General features: G+C 36.7%; 1 protein-coding gene across 1 annotated transcript in view; it reads right to left on the bottom strand.

Annotated features, from left to right (window-relative positions):
• Positions 1-840: 840 nt before the first annotated feature.
• The window catches only part of HHIP (hedgehog interacting protein), a 71587-nt gene continuing 53985 nt past the window's right edge, over positions 841-18442 (bottom strand). Inside the window, exons 8-13 of the mRNA XM_076337665.1 lie at positions 17892-18013; positions 15791-15914; positions 14974-15104; positions 14278-14359; positions 3699-3847; positions 841-1141 (exon numbers count right to left, since the gene is read on the bottom strand). Coding sequence (XP_076193780.1) covers positions 948-1141; positions 3699-3847; positions 14278-14359; positions 14974-15104; positions 15791-15914; positions 17892-18013 — 802 coding nt within the window. The 3' untranslated portion in view covers positions 841-947. The remainder of the gene's footprint in view (positions 1142-3698; positions 3848-14277; positions 14360-14973; positions 15105-15790; positions 15915-17891; positions 18014-18442) is intronic.

Below are 18442 nucleotides of genomic sequence, written 5' to 3' on the forward strand. Positions count from 1 at the left end.
AGGATACATTTCTAGATTAGATCCACAACACATTAAAGAGTGTGTTTGCTCTCTTTCCCCGTCTTTCCAATTAAGTTGGTGAAAAATGTAACTTTAGTATTTTACAGGACATGGTAAAGCTGTCTCATCTAGGTGATGTCTATATTATAAAAATAAAATAAAATAATATAAATATGTAACATGAACCCAGTGCCCATCGTTAAATAAAATATATGATAAAAAGCAGACCTTCTAGGATGACTGGTTTTGAAATATGCGAATATAATTTAATTATTAAACACTTGAAACAATCTTGATATTAAGCTGCGATAACCAGGTTTTTGCATCTATGCTAGATAAAGAAATGCGTAACATTCTGTAATAGAGTTACATTGATGAAGGTGAAGGTTACAGTCTTACAATGAATTGCCTAGATAGGAATGCATTAAGGAGTTCTGAAATACTGTCTCATGATGTAGTTCAGTTCACCTTAGAAACTGTTACAACTGGATTTTATTAAGTCCAGCAGTTTATACAGCGATGTTTGAAAACTGCTCTTATTGCTATAATCAGATAGGTACAGCCACGAGATTTCTGGGATGTCAAAGAATCCATTAAGACATCACGAAAGTCCTTTGACAAAAATGTGGTTTACAGTGGAATTGCTTTGTAAACTATTTCTCATGAAGAAATAAATATTAAAAAAAATTCCACTAGCTGTAAAACCGTATTTGTGATAGTGCGTGCATGTGTACGTGTGCACGTATTGGGTATCAGTACGTCTGTGGAGACGTACAGAAATATTTACACACGTACGAAGAATTTATCTGCACATTTGTGGATATTATACTTAAATTAATAAAGTAAATCAAATCACCGGTATTTCTTGCAGGATAACAGTCTTTTAAAAATGACAGGATTCAAAACAAATGCCCGTTGAAAGTGTAGTTTCCAAATAGTCCCAGAAACTATACAATATAGCTGGTTAGGTCCAGCAAATAGGATGTCATGTCTAGGATCTGATCGAGAATACCTGCCCTTGTCACTCTTCGGATGTTTCTATCCACTTGTTCACACTGGGGGCCGAGATAGCCTTTTTTACATAAGCATTTATTAGGCCTTACACAGACACCTCCATGTCGACAGGCTGGGTCACATTTTGCTGTGGGGAAAAAACAGTGATTTTCTAATTTGTTTAGAACATCACAAACCGAAAAGATACAGTACGTATTCATTAAGAGCTTTTCTAAACTTATAATGATAAAGCACATAAATTAAAAACAAAAGAGAAAGGACGAGATATTAGAAGTTTTGAAACCATATTTTTTAAAGTTTTAGAATATTAGGGGGAGAAAGTAATTTTGTATGTCTGAGAGGATGTCACCCAGGACAGACTGTGAAAGTCACATAGCAGATTTTTGAAAATGTCCAGTTCCCATATTCATGCTTGATTTTGGAGTGCATAGAAGACCCATCTCAAAAGACTTTAGGCTCCAAATGTCTTATCATTTGAAAACAAGACATACAACACATGTAGACCTTTAAACAGTGGTGGTCTACCTCATCCCATTTCTTATGCTGGCAACCCAAAAACGTCCTGAAGTTGGTGAGACATTTTAGGACCTGGCCATCCCAAAGCCAGCAAGTACTGAATCTCAGGTAAACCCCTTTGTACATGCAGAGTTCTGCACTACACGCTTTCCTTAGCAGAGCAGACTACAATTGACCACAGAGATGCACTCCTTTGGCTCTTGAATCACTTACGCTTGGAATAAAAATGAATTCCCTTTAGGAAAAAAAAAGAACCAGAGTATTTTTTCGGCAGCTTTTATCAGTTAGTTAACTTTCAAAGTTTTTCCCTCTCTCTTTAGTAGATGCCCAATGATTTACCTATAGAGTTCTAGGTTAATCAGGTTGCTTAAGTTTTTCAAATATAAATGCTCTTTTAAATTGTAGCCAGTGTTAGCAAAACTGACAATCAGTAACTTCAGTTTGGAAGTATTTTCTTCTGGGGTAGAGTCACAGAACTGAGATAAATATAATGTATCTTTCTTTTTGCAGATATTTTGCTGTTTAATGTTGTCTATTACAATAAAGCTATCATACTGATTTACAGAGATTTATAATACACTATATAAAAACAGGTTTCTTGATTTTATTCATGAGCTCCTTAATTACCCTAGGAGGAAACTCATGCCTCGTAAGGTAATTTTTCTTATTTAAATTATAATAGTAGCTTGAGGTCCAACCTAGAACATCTCTGGTAAGTGCTGCGTGGGATACAGGGAAGAAAGATCCTTAGTCTACATATTTTCTGTAGCTTTCTTGTACATTGCATCTATCAAATTATCTATCATAGAGCTGTAATTTTTTAAACAAAACAGATTATTCAAGACCCATTTATGTTCACAATGGAGACATTTTTTACTTTAAGTTCCACTTGGACGAGGGCTGTAGAATGGGCCTCGCTCTCTAAATGTAGGAAATCTCTGACTGACAAGTGAGGACAGCTGAAGCTGGGCTATTTGGCCAGATTACCTCATCCATTTCTCCAACCTGCTTTTGTTGCACGGCTGTATGATGGTCAGCTCATGAATCTTGCAAGCAAGGTACACCATTAGTGATCTCATTCATTTCCTTTCATTCCAAACGAAGTCACTCTTGCTCATCACTAAAACCCTGGAGGTTGCTGAAATTTACACTCCAGGTAAGGAACTCGTAGCTGACCCTGCTTCAGCAGGGCCCTCCTGAGTGCCCTTCCAACCTGAATTATCCCTGGTCCATCGCGTGATCCTTGCTTTGTCTTACTCTGTGATTCTTTTCGTCTTTTGAGTTCTACTGCCATTATGTTAACCTTATCTCTTTGTATAGGCATCTGGCCAAACTTGCTGAGCAAATATGCTCAGTCAGAAGACTGTGCTGGTACCCAGGCTTGCTCTGGAAGATCTGCACAGGCCAGAGTTACACAGCTCAAACATAACCACAGCCTCTGTGAGACAGTGATAGCACAGCTGTGGCACTCCAGGTTCATTCATCTCACCCCTTTGGTGGCATACCCAACATCCAGTTTGATCACAGTCACTTTTTCAAGTGACTTTTAAAAGGTATGCTACAGCAACAAGATAGGATTTAATAAAAGCACTGCGATTAATAATGGATTACAATAACGTTCTGATTATTAGCTGCTTTGTGATAAGTTGTACATAGAATTTTCTTTAACAAACTGGAGCCATTTTATTTTGTAGGAACAAAAGTAAGAATGTACCAAAACTAAAGTATTGGCATTAAATTAGTGAAGTGCAAAATATGCAATAGTGATCTGCAGGTCTGATTTATCGTCTTTCCTGACAAGGTACTCCTATTTGACACTGACAACGATAATACTGCAGGTGGAAGCTGAATGTCCAGACACAGAACAGCTATTGATTGCATTTCCTTTCATTTTACAATCTTGGTGAAAAAATAAGAATACTGTTGTCTGTCATATTTATGCTATTAATTGCATTCTGTTAATGGTTCACATTGCATTAGATGTTTTAACTGTTGCACTCATCTAAAGACTTACTGTTCTACAATTCATGAGATCAGTATTTCTTTAATGTTGTCTTAGAACTGATGGTCAATGACATATATTGAAAATTTCTCTCAGCAAATAATTAAAAGCAAATTATGACATGTCACTGCTTTTTTCACTTGTTGCCATGAATCTATATACAAACCAGTTCTGCAGAACTCTCCTTCCCAGCCTTGATTACAGCAGCATTTTCCTGTGGGAGTGCAGTGCCCGTTCCGACAATGCCTTGAGCATTCAGATGTCAGTATCTGTGCAGACTGAGCTGTTCTTTTGCATTCTTCGGGGACTAAAGGCCTGAATAAAAATATACGAACCAAGCAGATAGTTAAAAGTCGGGGTCAAGGAGAAAAACTTTGGGTTTTTATTAAAGGCCTGATTCTCTTTTATGGTATTATCAGTGGGATAAATCTGTGTTCTAAGGGGATTGCTTTTTTTCTCAAAAACACCAGTAAACATAGAGATGTTACATTACAGGAAAAATACAGTGTGATTTGCTATTCTTTCATGTAACTGCTTTCAGAGATCTTCTACAAGATTAAAAAATAGTCCTCGAGAATTCTTGAAGCTTGAACCTGGCAAAACCAGCTTGCTGAAGAGCTTATCGCAGGCAGCATATATCTCTAGATAATATCATTATTAGACGTGCTAAATTCTACTGATTGTGTTGCTTTTCTTCAGAGAGTGCAAATAGTCATATAATTCAGTCCAGAATCTGATGGTGTCTTTTTGCTTTTCCAGCTGATTTATGTTTCCGATTGTATGCTGGGAAGAGTAATCTGAACAGTAAGTTTTATGTCACACATTATGACATGCATAATAATTTTGTGAAAGTATTACCTCTGTCTATGAATTCAGTTTGACATTGCAGATTTTTTATTTCCATATTTTCGTAAAATCATATTTGGATTATGCATTCCGGATACTTATTTAAGCATCTGAACATTAGGAAAGACTTTTTCATTATGAGGGTGACCAAGCCTTGGCACAGGTTGCCCAGAGAGGCTGTGGAGTCTCCATCCTTGGAGATATTCAGAAGCTGTCTGGACACGGTCCTGGGCAACTGGCTGTAGGTGGCCCTGCTTGAGCAGGGGGGTCGGACCAGGTGCCCTCCAGAGGTGCCTTCCAGCCTCAGCCATTCTGTGGGTGATTCTGTGAAATGTATGCATGAAGGAAATTCTAGTTCAGCTGACTTGAAATATTTCTGATACTGTTTTTTTTGTTGGGCTTCTTGGTGTCAAGTCTTAAATAATGCAATTTTTTCTGTCAGTCTCTACAAAATATTTTGGACGTCCAGTAGCCTTTTTTATTTATGAAAGCACAGCATTATCTTCCTTAATAAAGAAGGAACTGTACTGTTAAGTGTGTAAAACACTTAAGTGTTTTAACTTAAGTGTGCCCTAACTGTTGATACGACTTCCAACGCTTTTTTAGATGTTTATTGGGTTTTTTTAAATTTAGTGGTATGTTATCATGCTGACCACTTATTTTATTTGCTGTCTGAGTTCAGCAGCTAGAGACTGATAGGATCATCACAAGGCTACAGGTTCCCAGTACAGGTTTTTGTCTCTGCTGTGGGTTTGATTGCACAGGAATAAGTTGAGAAAAGAATGTCAGGATCTCCCAAGAGATATGAACAAGTAATTGAATGGGATCATAATGGCAAATTAAGTTAATTAGTGACAAATACAAAATTATTCATTCTCAGGGAAATAATTTGAACTACTGCCATACATTCCTAAGTTTGAAATTTGCAGGACAAAGATTCTAATAGTTTTGTGGAGAGCTCAGAGAAACCTTGGCTAAGTGTCCAGCTAAAATCCAAACAAACCAAAACAAAATTGTATGAGAGAGAATAGAATAGAACATAACATTGTTCATTATACTGACATCAGTATTAAAACCCCAATTATATGCAAATAGCTGGAATAGTAACTTGTGCACTGATTACCCTGTCAAATATTAAAATCCTAGACTGATACTCCTGTGTGGAGAAAAGTCTTTGAAGTCTGAGAAAGAAGAGGTATGATGGAGGTGCGAAAAACAGTGGCAGAAAAAAAGAGGAGGAAAATTGGGCATTCTTGTTTATTTCCCATTTCAACATCAGAAAAAACATCAAGGGAAAAAATTAAGCTAAAGAAAATAAAATTAACTAGTTCAACTCATGGCTTCTAAGATATCAATGAAGCCCATGTTCTAGTAGGATTTTAAAAAGATATTTCTGTGCACAATGGGGCCATTCAAAGTAATATTAGATAGGGTAAAAATAATTTTTAAGAAAAATAAGCACTCATACCTAATGTCATAGAAGTCCCTCAATAGCTGACCGGGCTTACATTTACCGCTCCCTCCGCCTCCCCCCCCATTTTGGCATGCAGCTTGTTAATGGTACATTACAGGGTTTCTTGCATTTTTCTTTGAAAGAGTAATAGAGTACAGGCTCACTGGTTTGTTTCACCGTAGCACTTTCTGTGCTCAGTCTTAATTGCTACCATGATTATTTAAACATCCATACAGAAGAACTGGTTCCCCAAAGATGTTAAGGACAGAAAGAATGCGTAGATGCATCTTTAGTGTAGCACCAAGTTCTGATTTCAAAAGCACTTCTGAGAATCAGAATTAAGGTCCTGTATTATTTAAGGGCTTTGAAACATGTTTTGACACCTTTCGTGCAGCATATTTGAAACCCTTTCAGGTTTTGTGTTTACATATTTCCACAGCTGTCTTTTAAATATAATGCATTATTTTTTTGACCTGTAAGGAATTCCAGTTCTGTAGTAATGAGTGCATTACATATGATCTGGTTAAGAAAGTTCCTACACTTAAAAATTATATGCAAGATTCACAGGCAATGCTGTTTTGGAAACAGTTCTACAAAACGATATGATTTTCAGTGGAGACTTGTTCATATTTAAAGTAAAAAGATTTGTGTTCTTCTACCTCTGGGGAAAAAAATGTAAATTTGAGTTGATTTCTTTATAGCCAGCTGCATCGGAGAAAACATTCTTTCTTCATCTGTCTCTGTTAAAGCCCATTTCTTTCAAGTTACTTTAAATGGGAGTCTTCTCTTTTTCTTGCTCAAACACAAGTACAGTACTGTGCTTAGCAGGAAGCATAACCTCAGGTTCCTGGAGCATCTCTTGGAAAAGAGCTCCAGTGGCATATCTTTAGCAAAGAATGACCTCATAAGTCACAGAGATATTTTATTTGTGAAGATAATGATTTATTTTATTAATAAATGTAAAGTATTTATCTATTATAGTCCTGGAATATATGGTTCTTTTTTTATTTGTATTTAACTAGGGAGGCAGAAATCATACTTTTTTGTATCCAGCAAAGCACGGCTGGTCACTTTTATGATTTAAAGTTTTCTAGTGCTCTCGGTACTTGTGAGTATAACCTTGCCTTTTATTCTACCATCAATCAATAACTTGCACTCATCAGCCTCGGATAATATTTATTAATGGTGGGGTGGAGTAGAAACAAAGATGGAAAAAATTCTGGTTGGCAGAGTGCCTTAGGAGAAGAGGAATACAAATGCAGCTGCAGCAGAATCTTTCTTGTGTATGAGAAGAATTACTCGTTTTCCTTAGTTGTACTATGGGAAAAGCCACACTTCTTTCTCAGGATTTGAATGCCGTTATGGTACCAACATCTATGAAGAGAAAGTCTCTGCCCCACAATACTTACACTTTGTATCTTAAGGCTTTAACGGGGCGGAGATTTTCAGGCTCAGCATAAGTTGAACTGAATCTCCCAAAGATAACAGAAGTCTTGAAACTGACTGTTGGGACTTGATCTTTCCAGCACTTAGACAAGCCTATGATTTTGTTTATATAACTAGTGCTTCGCTGTGTCTCCTGACATGGAAAATGGAGGGGAATAGATGGAGCCACACTGTGGGCTGGAGAGAATTTTTTTCCTTGTCTCCCTCAATCTATAAAACTCTAAAGGGTACAGCTTGATTACTCTTACAGTAAGCACTATTTGGTCCGCAGAAAGTCAGCCAAAAATGTAGCTGATAATGACTATTTATATGGTCTGTACAATTCTAGTTATCTTAAAGAGCTGTTCATATATACAGTACAGTACAGTATATCTTGCTTGTTAAAACATGCTTTCATGAAACTGTGTAACAACCCTAAATGTATGGAACATGGAGGAAAAGTTGTACTGGGGGCTGGGGCCCTCGCTGGGTCCCTTCGCTGACGTGTGCAGTGAGCTGGGAATTCTTGACTGTACTGTTAGTTTAGAAGCATATAAAAGTCTAACATGCTTTAATAGATTAAAACTCATCCTGCAACTGCTGAGGATTTCATGCTTTCTTTAGTGCATCTCTTCACAGTTCCACTAAACGCACAGAGTGATTTAGTTACTATATGCGCTAGCCTGTAACTCGGACATACATAAATCAATGCAATTGGAGGGTCAAATTCAGCACTAATACAATGGTACTGAACCGAACACCATTCCTCCATCGTGCCTTTGACACAATATCAAAAATCGCTACTTTTCCACTGAAGTGAGAAAAAGACTAGACAAAATTCCTGGATGTTCAAATTCAAACAAGAGACACGGCCGTAGAAATCCTGATTGTGGTAGAAAATACAAGGAAAGAATGTTATGCTCCAATTAACTGCACACAAGATATTAGGTATTAGAATGATGCTTAAGTATATCACCAAAGTTTGTGCATTAGTTGTTTGGTTTTTTCCTTTATAAGGAAAAATGTCAAGAAAAAATAATTTTGTTTCACTGCTTGTCATAGACTAAATTTACTACTTGTCATAGAATAAATATAGCATCTCTTCAGGTACAGCTTCTAAAATTAAAAAGTATACCTTTAGTCCTGGGAGAGATGCCAAAAGCTCGTTACTTGTCTCCAGATTTACTACATGGGAATAATGTGGAAAAAACTCCCAGCTTTTAAGATTTAAACTCAGCAGCATATCAAATTTATTCTTATATGGTATACTTGTTCATGACCTCTAGTCTTAAGAAATTCTGTCATGTTTGAAAACTAGTCCCTAGTGAAGCCTGTATCAATGTTAATAGCTAAGAGGTCAATGCAACTGCTAAACAGTTTGTATTACTGTCAGGGTGGTCATGAAAACAACACCTGCTGCATGAGCACTTGGCAGCTGGGTCAACAGGCACTGTGGGAATTTATCAATTTAGGGGGCCACTTGCATAACACTTTGACTGATGAATTGGGAAAGACTGGCTTACTGGGCTAAAGCTGCTCTATTATGTATGACTTTCTTTAGGATGGCAGAGGCTTCCTGCAGGCTCCAGAAAATAAGCAAAAGATAAACTGAGCTGTTTTTTCCTTATAAAGCGATAAAAAGTGAGAACTCCTTAATAGCCAATGCTAGAAAGACTAAAAAAAAGGGGAAAAAAATCCCAAACCAAAACAAAAACTTTTACAGTCAGTGAGCTGTGATGTGACTGAAAAAAATCCTTAGGTTTTTCCATCGTGGTTACAAAGGAGGTTTTGTGAAGTACTTCTGTAAAGTGAAACTCTCTAGACTGGTATTCGCAAAAAGCTCTAATTTCTCTTTAGTGTCTCTTATGGGAATAGTAACTGCATGTGGGTTTGTAAATGAGATAAGAATTTTGCATGCTCTGGCTAAACTAAACATAATTAGACATTAATTCTGGCTTTCCATTCCCTCAAATGACTTAAGGGATAGTAACTTTCTGAACAGAAAGAAATCATGTGGCCCACCTGGGTTGGTGAGAGCTCATTCTACAGAGAGTTTCCAGTAGTAGCTTCAGAGTATATCTATAACCCATCAGAACTGAGTATCTTGATGCAGATTAGTCTAATACCGTATGTTTCCGAGTTTCCATTTCCATAGTAATTAGCCTTCAAGAGGGCTACGCTTTCATAAATGCTATTCTTCTATCATACCATCAAACACTCAACTCACACTAAAAAATAAAATCACCAATGTTTTTGTAAAGAGCCTGAACAATGTCAAAATGAGGTATGACCTAGATACTGTGTTTGAAATCAGTCTGTTTGGAAATACTCTCCGATAGCGGAAATCCCAGAAGGTGATGATGGAAGGGATGATAAGTGGAATTACATACTCTGGAGGGGCATGCAAGAGGAGTGAGATGGTTTGAATCAAGTTCAAGTTTCAATCCAGTGGAAAGCAGCTATTCTGGCTGTTGATACAAAACATATTGAAATGCAGACCTATAAGGTGTTATAAGGAGAGGAAGAGGAAATCTTCTTACATGTGCAAGGACACTTAAGCTCTGCCCTCTTTCATAAAAATCACCTGCTGGCTGCAGTGAGCCATCCTGGTCAAAAGAATCATTCATCCCCTTTGGAATCACGGCATCGACAGTGGCAAACGCTTAAAACTTCACAGGGGATATGCAGCACTGTGTGACTGCCCTGGGTTTAGTCTCATCTTTTAAATGGAACTCTTTTGCGTTGTCCGTCAGTTTGCGTACTCTTCTCTGAATCTCTTCCATTTTATCTATAATTTGCTTAGAGATAAAAGTGATCATAATAGAAATATTCTAAAAGAAGACTTACAGAGTCACATTATGGCTGTTCTGCCACCTTCCAAAGTTTATTTTCTTACCTCTTTGTCTGTCCCTCTCTATGGTTTTCAAAGAACAGCTAGTATTAATGTTTAAATTACAGCTGATACGAACCTATCAACAGAACCTATTTCTTATTTACATATGCATTTTTAATATTGCCCACAGCTGATTTTCTCCTCTCATCATGCTAGAAAATGCTTACTTTTTCTTTTCTAATGGGTTTGTCTCCTTTTTTCTCTGTTGTTGACTAAGCGGAATATTTGGACCTACACACATTTTCTGTATCACTGTTTACCTAGTTATCTTCCCTATGCATTCATCAATGTTTTTGTGATTGATATTAGTATGTATTTGTAGAAAGAGAAAGAGAGGCAGAAAAATTATAAAACAGAAAGTAGAAAAATAGAAAATAAAGAGGTTTACTTTTTTGGTCAGAAAGACAATTTATAAAATGCTAGTATTTGCACTGGTCTTCGGGACATCTGACTAACCCTACCTTTTAGTTGAGAAGTATGTAGGTCTCTCTCCCTGTGTTTTCTCATTAGTTCCTAAACCTGGAAAGTAGTTTACTTGTGATAACACTTTTTTATAACCATCAAAGAATGGCTGTATTTTTCAGTTTTAACTTAAGAAATTCTTCTTTTGTCTGCTATTTTAACTAATTTACCTAATGCTGGTTTTATGTGTTTGTAATTCTTAGCGTTTCCCACATCTCCTCCAATCTCAAAGATAACTATGCTATTACCTATACCCTTCACTCTACTCCATTTTGGTAATAGGTAGTATATGTGTATTTTGCAGCACCTCACATACTTGGTTTTTACATTAATTTTTAACTTTCCTGTTTCTGATTTATCACTTGATTGCCTAAGAGCTCCCAAGTACTAATGTAACATTATAACAACCTTGTTACAAAGAGAAGTATTATTTAATTCTGTGTTTTTGATGTGAGGCTATTTAGTTATTGACATGAAGTATTTGGAGGAACTGAACAAAAGTTTCCTGTGGTACCTTGAATTCTATATTTCAAACTGCCTTGATGGAGGGATTCAAACCCTCTGTGTTGATAATATTTATCAATTTGTCATACATTGCCTCAGTTTAGCACCTCATTTTTATTACATGTGAAGGACTGTTTTAGGATAGGACTTTCCCATTGCTGATTATTGAAGACTAATGCAAAGGCTTCTCTGGATTACCCTCATCCTCTGGTCTTCTGATGTTTTAACCTGCCCACTTCTTTTGAATTTTTTTCTACTGCTAGCAATATCCAAGTAGTAGCTTTCTTTCTTAAGCTATATTTGAGACAAGGAAATTAGGGTCACGGTTATGTTTGAGAACAACTTTGATTATGCAGTAGTTTTCTACAAAGATCAAAAGAAACCAAATCCTGCATCTTCATGTAACATTTATTATTTAGAATAAAAGAATAATTTCATAAGCTTGCAGCAGCTTATGAATGACCACTAGCAGAAGAAGATTGGTTTTTGCATGAAGTTATTAATTTCCAGCAAAGGGCTACCACAAGGAATGACAATTTTGTTCTTTTACACTGCCCCATGCATGGAAGGCTCTCTCTGCAAATTGATGAGTCTTCCAGGGGCCACCCTCACAGGGTTTTGTTAGTAAGTAATGAATTTCTAAGACGTGACAAATCAATACTTTGATGACTATATTTATACCTGATGCTCATAGCCCACCTGTACCATCTTTATTTTGTGTTCTAGAAAGCTTACTGTGCTAGGGTTTACACCTATATTTGATGGATTTGTATGGCGCATACCATGGGGAAGACATTAAAAGGAGCAACAAAATATTAGCATGCAAAAAAATATTAGCATGTGAATAACGATTAATATTTTGTTAACAAAGCTTTACATGAACATTTGCCAAAGCCGTGGAATTTTTACATTGTTTACATGTGTAATGTGAAATTAGCATGAAATGGTAAATAGAGCTGCAATGCTCTTTTGTGGAAGTAACTCATTATCTTTCACTTAAAAGCCTGCAATGGTGTGAGACTGAAAAACAACAAAACTCAAAACTTTGCCTGAATGAAAATTATCCCATGTTTCTAAAAAGTGTTACCAAAAACTATATCCCTTTGCCACAGTCTGTTTAATTTCAACTGTGTGCCAATTTACAAAAGTATTTTATAGTTTTCTGGTTACTTTCACCAGTAACCAAACACAGTCTTGACCCTTTTCCATACGTGAAAACAGCCAACCGTGAGTGCAGCAATGGGAGGTCTGGCCTTTCAGGTATGTCAGCTGAAGACCACCCTACTGGAAGAGGTAACAAGAACAAAAAGCCGAGGTCAAACAAGGCAGCCCCATGTAATTAGATACTAATAGTGGATTTAGGGTGTAAAATTCACTTAAAACCATACACCAACAGACTAAACAATCCCAGTAAGAATGGCAAGTTTTGTTCTAAAAAAATGTTTTTAATACCAGAAAGCATAAATAAAACATACATAATAATCTTGACTGACAGACTGCACTAACCTGCAGTAACATCTGCTTCCAAATTATTTCCTATAGGTTTGGGATAGTATAATTATAAAACACTGAAACTCTACTGTAACTTACAGTACAGTGTGCATCCAATTTAATGAATTTATTATTGAATTAACTTGCTGCCCCACTAAAAATTTTTAGAATTCAGATTCTGACAAGAAAATAAATTCCTCTCTTAAACAGTCAACAGTGCAAGCTAACTGTATGTGATGCTAATGGGGAAACATGCTGAAGCAGATGCTGAACAAACAGGCAGTTGCTTTTGCAGGGTATGATGGGGTCAAAGTAATTAATACAACAAACTTCATTTCTGTTGGCCGTTTCATTTTGTGTTAATTGCTGATGCTTTTGCAGGGTGGTGTGGTACCTTTACATGCCACAGACTTGGTCTGATGATAGAGCAGCAAGATCCGTCATGAAGAAAATGGTATTTCTCCAGCTAAAGTGAGTATCTGCTAGTCATCTTCTCTTATTGTTGCTCGGGCCCCTGGATCATGTTGGGGACTGGTTTTCTGCAGTCTTTCAAGATTCCCTAATATTTTCATAGCTCTAGCTGCTCTGCAAAGAACCTGAAAGTGATCACATCTCAAGAAACTCTGGTTTGATAATTTTCATTTATTCTCACTTTACAACTGGTAAATTAGTCTAAATAATTAAACCAATCATATTATTTCTGTGTCTTATAAATTATTTGAGTGGGATTTATAAGCCTCTTGGAAACAGTGCTTTAAGAACTGTTAAAGAATGTAGTGTATTTTTGGCACGCAGTCCAAGGACAGAAGGTTTCCTTCCTTGGTGCTCCAAACCTCCCCAGGGAGAGACAGGTAAATGCAGGTGTATGGAAGGATGTTGAAAACTAGTAAGCAGTGACAATTCACACTCACTGAGGATTCAGTCCTCTGTATTCTTCTCCGTTGGTGGTATCTCCTGTACAACAGAAGAGATGTTTGGGAAAGACTGAATTTGTCCCTCAGAGATTATGGCAAAACTGAAATGGAGGAATTGAGACTGAAACTGACTGGGGATGGCTTGTCCGCTAGCTAGTACCGTCAAATTATTTTCTGTAGTAGCTTTTCAGTATACAGAGTAGGTATTGTCAGCGTACTAACCTTTTGAGCCAGCTCCTGTTGTGCACTGTCCCACCGCAGTGGCAGGTAAGGAAACAGTAGCGCTGGGGAGAATTCCAGCATCTGCCTTCCACTGATGCTGAGTAATCTCTGTGGTACCTACAAGTCATTCGGCTTCAGAACTACCAGGAGCATCTTTTACCTGTACTGGTCCATATGGTTCCACATTAAATATCTCTACGCTTCTATGAAAACATGCAAAGAATGTGAATCTAGGTGGGAAAGTGGGCAGCATTTAGCATAATGTCAAAGAGTAAAAATTTCCAGAAGCTAGTGTTGGTTACACCTCTGTTGTTCTGACATTCACTTTCTATGAGATGGTGATTACTTTTAGTAGATCTATTCTGCTTGCTGCTGATGGTACATTTGCTTTTAGGAAGCCCCCTGCACTGAGAATTTCCCTTCTTATTGAATGTCAGTATTGCATAATACAGCTACATGGAAAGAACTACATTTACCTTTTGTTTTTTAACCTGTCGAAGGAAAGACTGATCTTAGTGAGAAATGCAATGCTCACCTTTTTGGGTCAATGATCTTGTAGAGTTTTCCACTGTGAGGTTGTGTCATACTTTTGCTGCTTGATAATATGTAAATCTCACCTGTTAAAGAAACCAACGCAATAACTTAGTTCTCCTTTCCTAAGATGTCAAATACATGACTTTGGTGATCTAACTGTATTTGCAAGATGAGATTAAAGAAACTTCAGAAGAAACACTCATCACTGAAATATACAACCGAATCATTGCTATTTGAAAATTTAAATAAGCACTTTCCCCAAATTGATGCTAAAATGTGAAAGATACTTCATTATGTACATTTTTTGTTTTATATTGTATAGAATTGGTTAAAACAAATAAAATTGGGGAGAAAGGGAGAAGAGGGGGATCAGTCTGCTCATGCAATATCTTTGTCCCTTAAGTCTGTAACGTTGGGAATAAAAGCAAGTATATGACACATCGTGTCATAGTGAGTGACACAGTTCACAGAATGTGAGAGACAGTAAGGACCTTTGCCCCTTCCAACAACCCATTCTCTTCTCGGTTCTTCTGACAAGGCTGCTAAGGTGTAGCTGAGAGCAGTGTAGACAGCTTTGGCAAAGGAAAGATAGCCTTTACGTTTCTTCTTTTTAGACATTTACTATAATTTTGAATAGTTCAGCAGGCATTACCGATAAGGCTTATGATTTAATAACATATATTTTTTTTCTATTTACCTAATTCGTCTTCACCAAATCCCAAGACAGGGCCTGAAAAGAAACCTCTACATGAACCAGTGTTGCCAAGACAGAGGGGTTTCTCTTGCCACTGTTTGGTTGCAGGACTCTGTTGCAGTGTTAAAAAATTTCTATATTCAAAAACACATAAAGCAAATTGTTATATTACATTTTGAATAGAGAGTTTTCACTATCCAGATAAATAAGTAAACACTTGCTGCAAGTAGCTCCATAGATACATCTGTGTGGTTCATCATCTTATGATTTCCTGCCTGTTTTTTTTCAGATGCTTAAAAAGCACAGCATTTCCCTTCCTGTCATTCAAACATTGCAAAATTGGGTTCAAGCTATACTATATAGCCATTGGTGAATCCTGAGCTATTTGGCATGGGAAAACTATGCCCATTCATTAAAAAAACATTCATTTTGCTCCATCAGTGATGTTTCCGTAAAACCCCAAAAGTTGTCAATGTCTTGCCAGTTAGACCTATTTGGGAAACAGTTCCACGATTAACATCTATTCCCATCATAATGTAAATGATGCATGTAAGTGTTTGTAGAACTAAAATCTTAAGAGTGCCGTGATGTGAGTCTTTGTACTTTTTTCCAAGGATCAGATATGTTACATATGTCACCATTCATTAGAATGCTGTGCTATTTTATTTCCAAATCTAGAATTTCATCTGCATTGTCACACCGCTAAACTGGCAAAGTGACACAATATACAAGACTGTTGGTGTTCCTTTATACAGGAAGCTCAATAACTAAATATACCTTATACGCATTTTTGTTTAAGAGTGAGTTATAAGAAACCTACCCATTGCGGTCTCCAAATACATAACTTCCATAAAGTCTTTCAGACTGGCAGCCTCGATAGACAAATCCACCAACCAAGGATCCACTGCTGAATGGTTTGAATTCTAAAAGTGAAGGCTCACTTTCTAAAAAGGAACTACCGTAGCATTAGATCATATGCAGTTTCATATTTTGATTCACATTTATTAAAATGTTATTACTTCAAGAAAAGAGGTTAATTCCATTTAAACATTCCTTAAAATTCAAGATGTGTTGCCAGAAATGAAACGTTACAAAGATCAGAAAGTTACAACAAAGGGACAGGCTGGGAGAATAACACTATAAAGGGATTAGGGTGGACTTTCATTGAAGCCGATGTGATTACTGCTATTAACTTTTAAGTGTCTCTTAAAAGATCCACACTATGGATCTCTTGAACTTCCAGAATACAAGTCAACCCCCTTCTCTGTAAAGTCCTTCCAGTATCTAAAAGCAGAAATTCCAGTGATTTTCAGCAGAACTTGTTTTCAAAGCCATTCAATGGTTTGAGAAACACTTTCAAAATCACAGTTTTAAAAATGGTATGTGTGTTACGTCCCATAAAACGCTAATATTGCTGGCCGTATCTTCTTGTGGTAATTTATTTTATGCTGCTGTTGTAGTTGCAGTTCCTACACATACTTTTTTCCTTTTTTACAAAACTGCAGAGTTTAGTCATATCAAATAATGTCTTCAAGGAAGTTTCAGTGTAGATGTTCCTATTCATGCAATCAAATACTGCTTAGGGTAAAAGTAGGCTCAACTTGACATGCTAACTGCATAATTTTCAATTAAAGCCACAGCCAATAGACCTTTTTGTTTTATAGGAACTTTTTTTTTTGGTCGGAGGGCTATCTGCAAGTCTTTGATAAATGAATTTCCCAGATTATTTTGCAAGAGTAAGAGCTGAAATTTTATGTGGGAGAAAAGGATGATGAGCTCTTTTTACTGAAGCAATTGACCCACAGCCTAGTATTAATATTGGCAAGCTGTTTGGGATAGACACAATATTGCTTAGTTTACTCTGCAATAAGGATGCAGTCAAAATTCCATTGGAGCAGTGGTTTACCAAATATTATTCTTTGGTTTGGCTTTTATAAAATGAACACAGAAAATACATGCAATAACTGAAGTAGAACATTACATTACACCATTGTGTACTATTGTACTAGCCAGCACAGCTGCTTTGCTTCTAAGTAAAGTGCAGGTGGGAGAACCAGGGATGTGAATAAAATCAGAAAATGCTACGTTCCAGGAGATAGACCAGTTCTTGATGCCTTTACACACCTTTGGCATTCATCGCCTTTTACCACCATGAATTTACAAGCTGCTAAATGGTCAACCAAGGTAGATGATAGCCCAGAGTAACTGTCGCCTGGCTTGCCTGAACTAGCAAGCGATCTTAGTGAGTATGAGAGTTAAACATTAAACTAAAATGGTGACTGATAATCACACTGATCCAGAGAGCACATGAAACACTTTAAATCGCTAATTGAGTATGTTTATCTTTTTGCATTCTAGTCTAAACTAGTTGTTTATTATGACGTAGTAGCATAGTGCATTTTTCTAAGTTTTTCATTTTTAGTAACATTTAAACAGAGCTCAGTCATTTCCCTGTTTGGTTGTGGTCTGTTGTTGTCTGTCTCACTTTTTCCGTTATAGGAGGCACATTACATGAGGTATCCATGCTGTATCTTAAAAGGTTATTTGTGAATGGCTAAGAAAACATTTTCGTCACTTCCTGATATTCCAAAATCTTTTCTTCATGAGCCATCATATGCAGCAACACTGAGATCTTTGACAGACTAGCAACTGGCATATTTCTTAAATCTTATTTACATGATATTCTACACCAACAAGAACAAAGTTGAGTCATTTAAATTTTGTTTCATCTTGCATCTTTTATCTGTTTGTACCATACTTTTCATAAGTTCTCTCTTTTGTATGTTACCTATCCTGTCTATGCAGTAAGGTACCTATCATAGCTATACAGTCCTTTATCTATTTTTTTCTGCTTTCTATTTATTATTCCATGGGCATAGAAAGCGACTGTTCCCAGTAGCTTTACCCTGGCTGGAACTTACCATAGTCTTTACCCTTTATTATTTGTAAGATTCTTGCTGAAGATCTGTTCTTTCCATTTGAATCTGAGCAAAGTATAGTTAAATTGATGTTTACATCTGTTGGGTGGCGGTCCACAGCACATCTGTAAAACAAAAAATATAAGAAAATCCATGAGATAGATGAACTCATAATGTATAATTCTCTATCAATAGTATGAAGCATCACATTTTGAAGGATTATTATTTCTTTGTGGTGCCTACTCATTCGAGGGACCTATTTCATACTGAGCCAAAATATCTGAGAAGTGCGTCAGATTTGTACACAAGAGATAATATACCTTTCCCATCCCTGCACCATTTTTTATATAATGTGAAGTAAAACTGTTTTTTCCTAGTGATAAAATGTACTCTGCTCAATAGCACCTGAAATGAATAGAGCTTTAACCAAGCTAAAGGAGTTGACTTATATGGTGTAGGAATTTTGGACTATTAAAAAGTCCAAGAATCAACTCCTTATCTGAACAACTTGACTTTCTGAATTTTTTCAAACCATGACTTTAAATGTCACTTCA

This window comes from Aptenodytes patagonicus, chromosome 4 (assembly GCF_965638725.1).
Source record: "Aptenodytes patagonicus chromosome 4, bAptPat1.pri.cur, whole genome shotgun sequence".
NCBI lineage: Eukaryota > Metazoa > Chordata > Aves > Sphenisciformes > Spheniscidae > Aptenodytes > Aptenodytes patagonicus.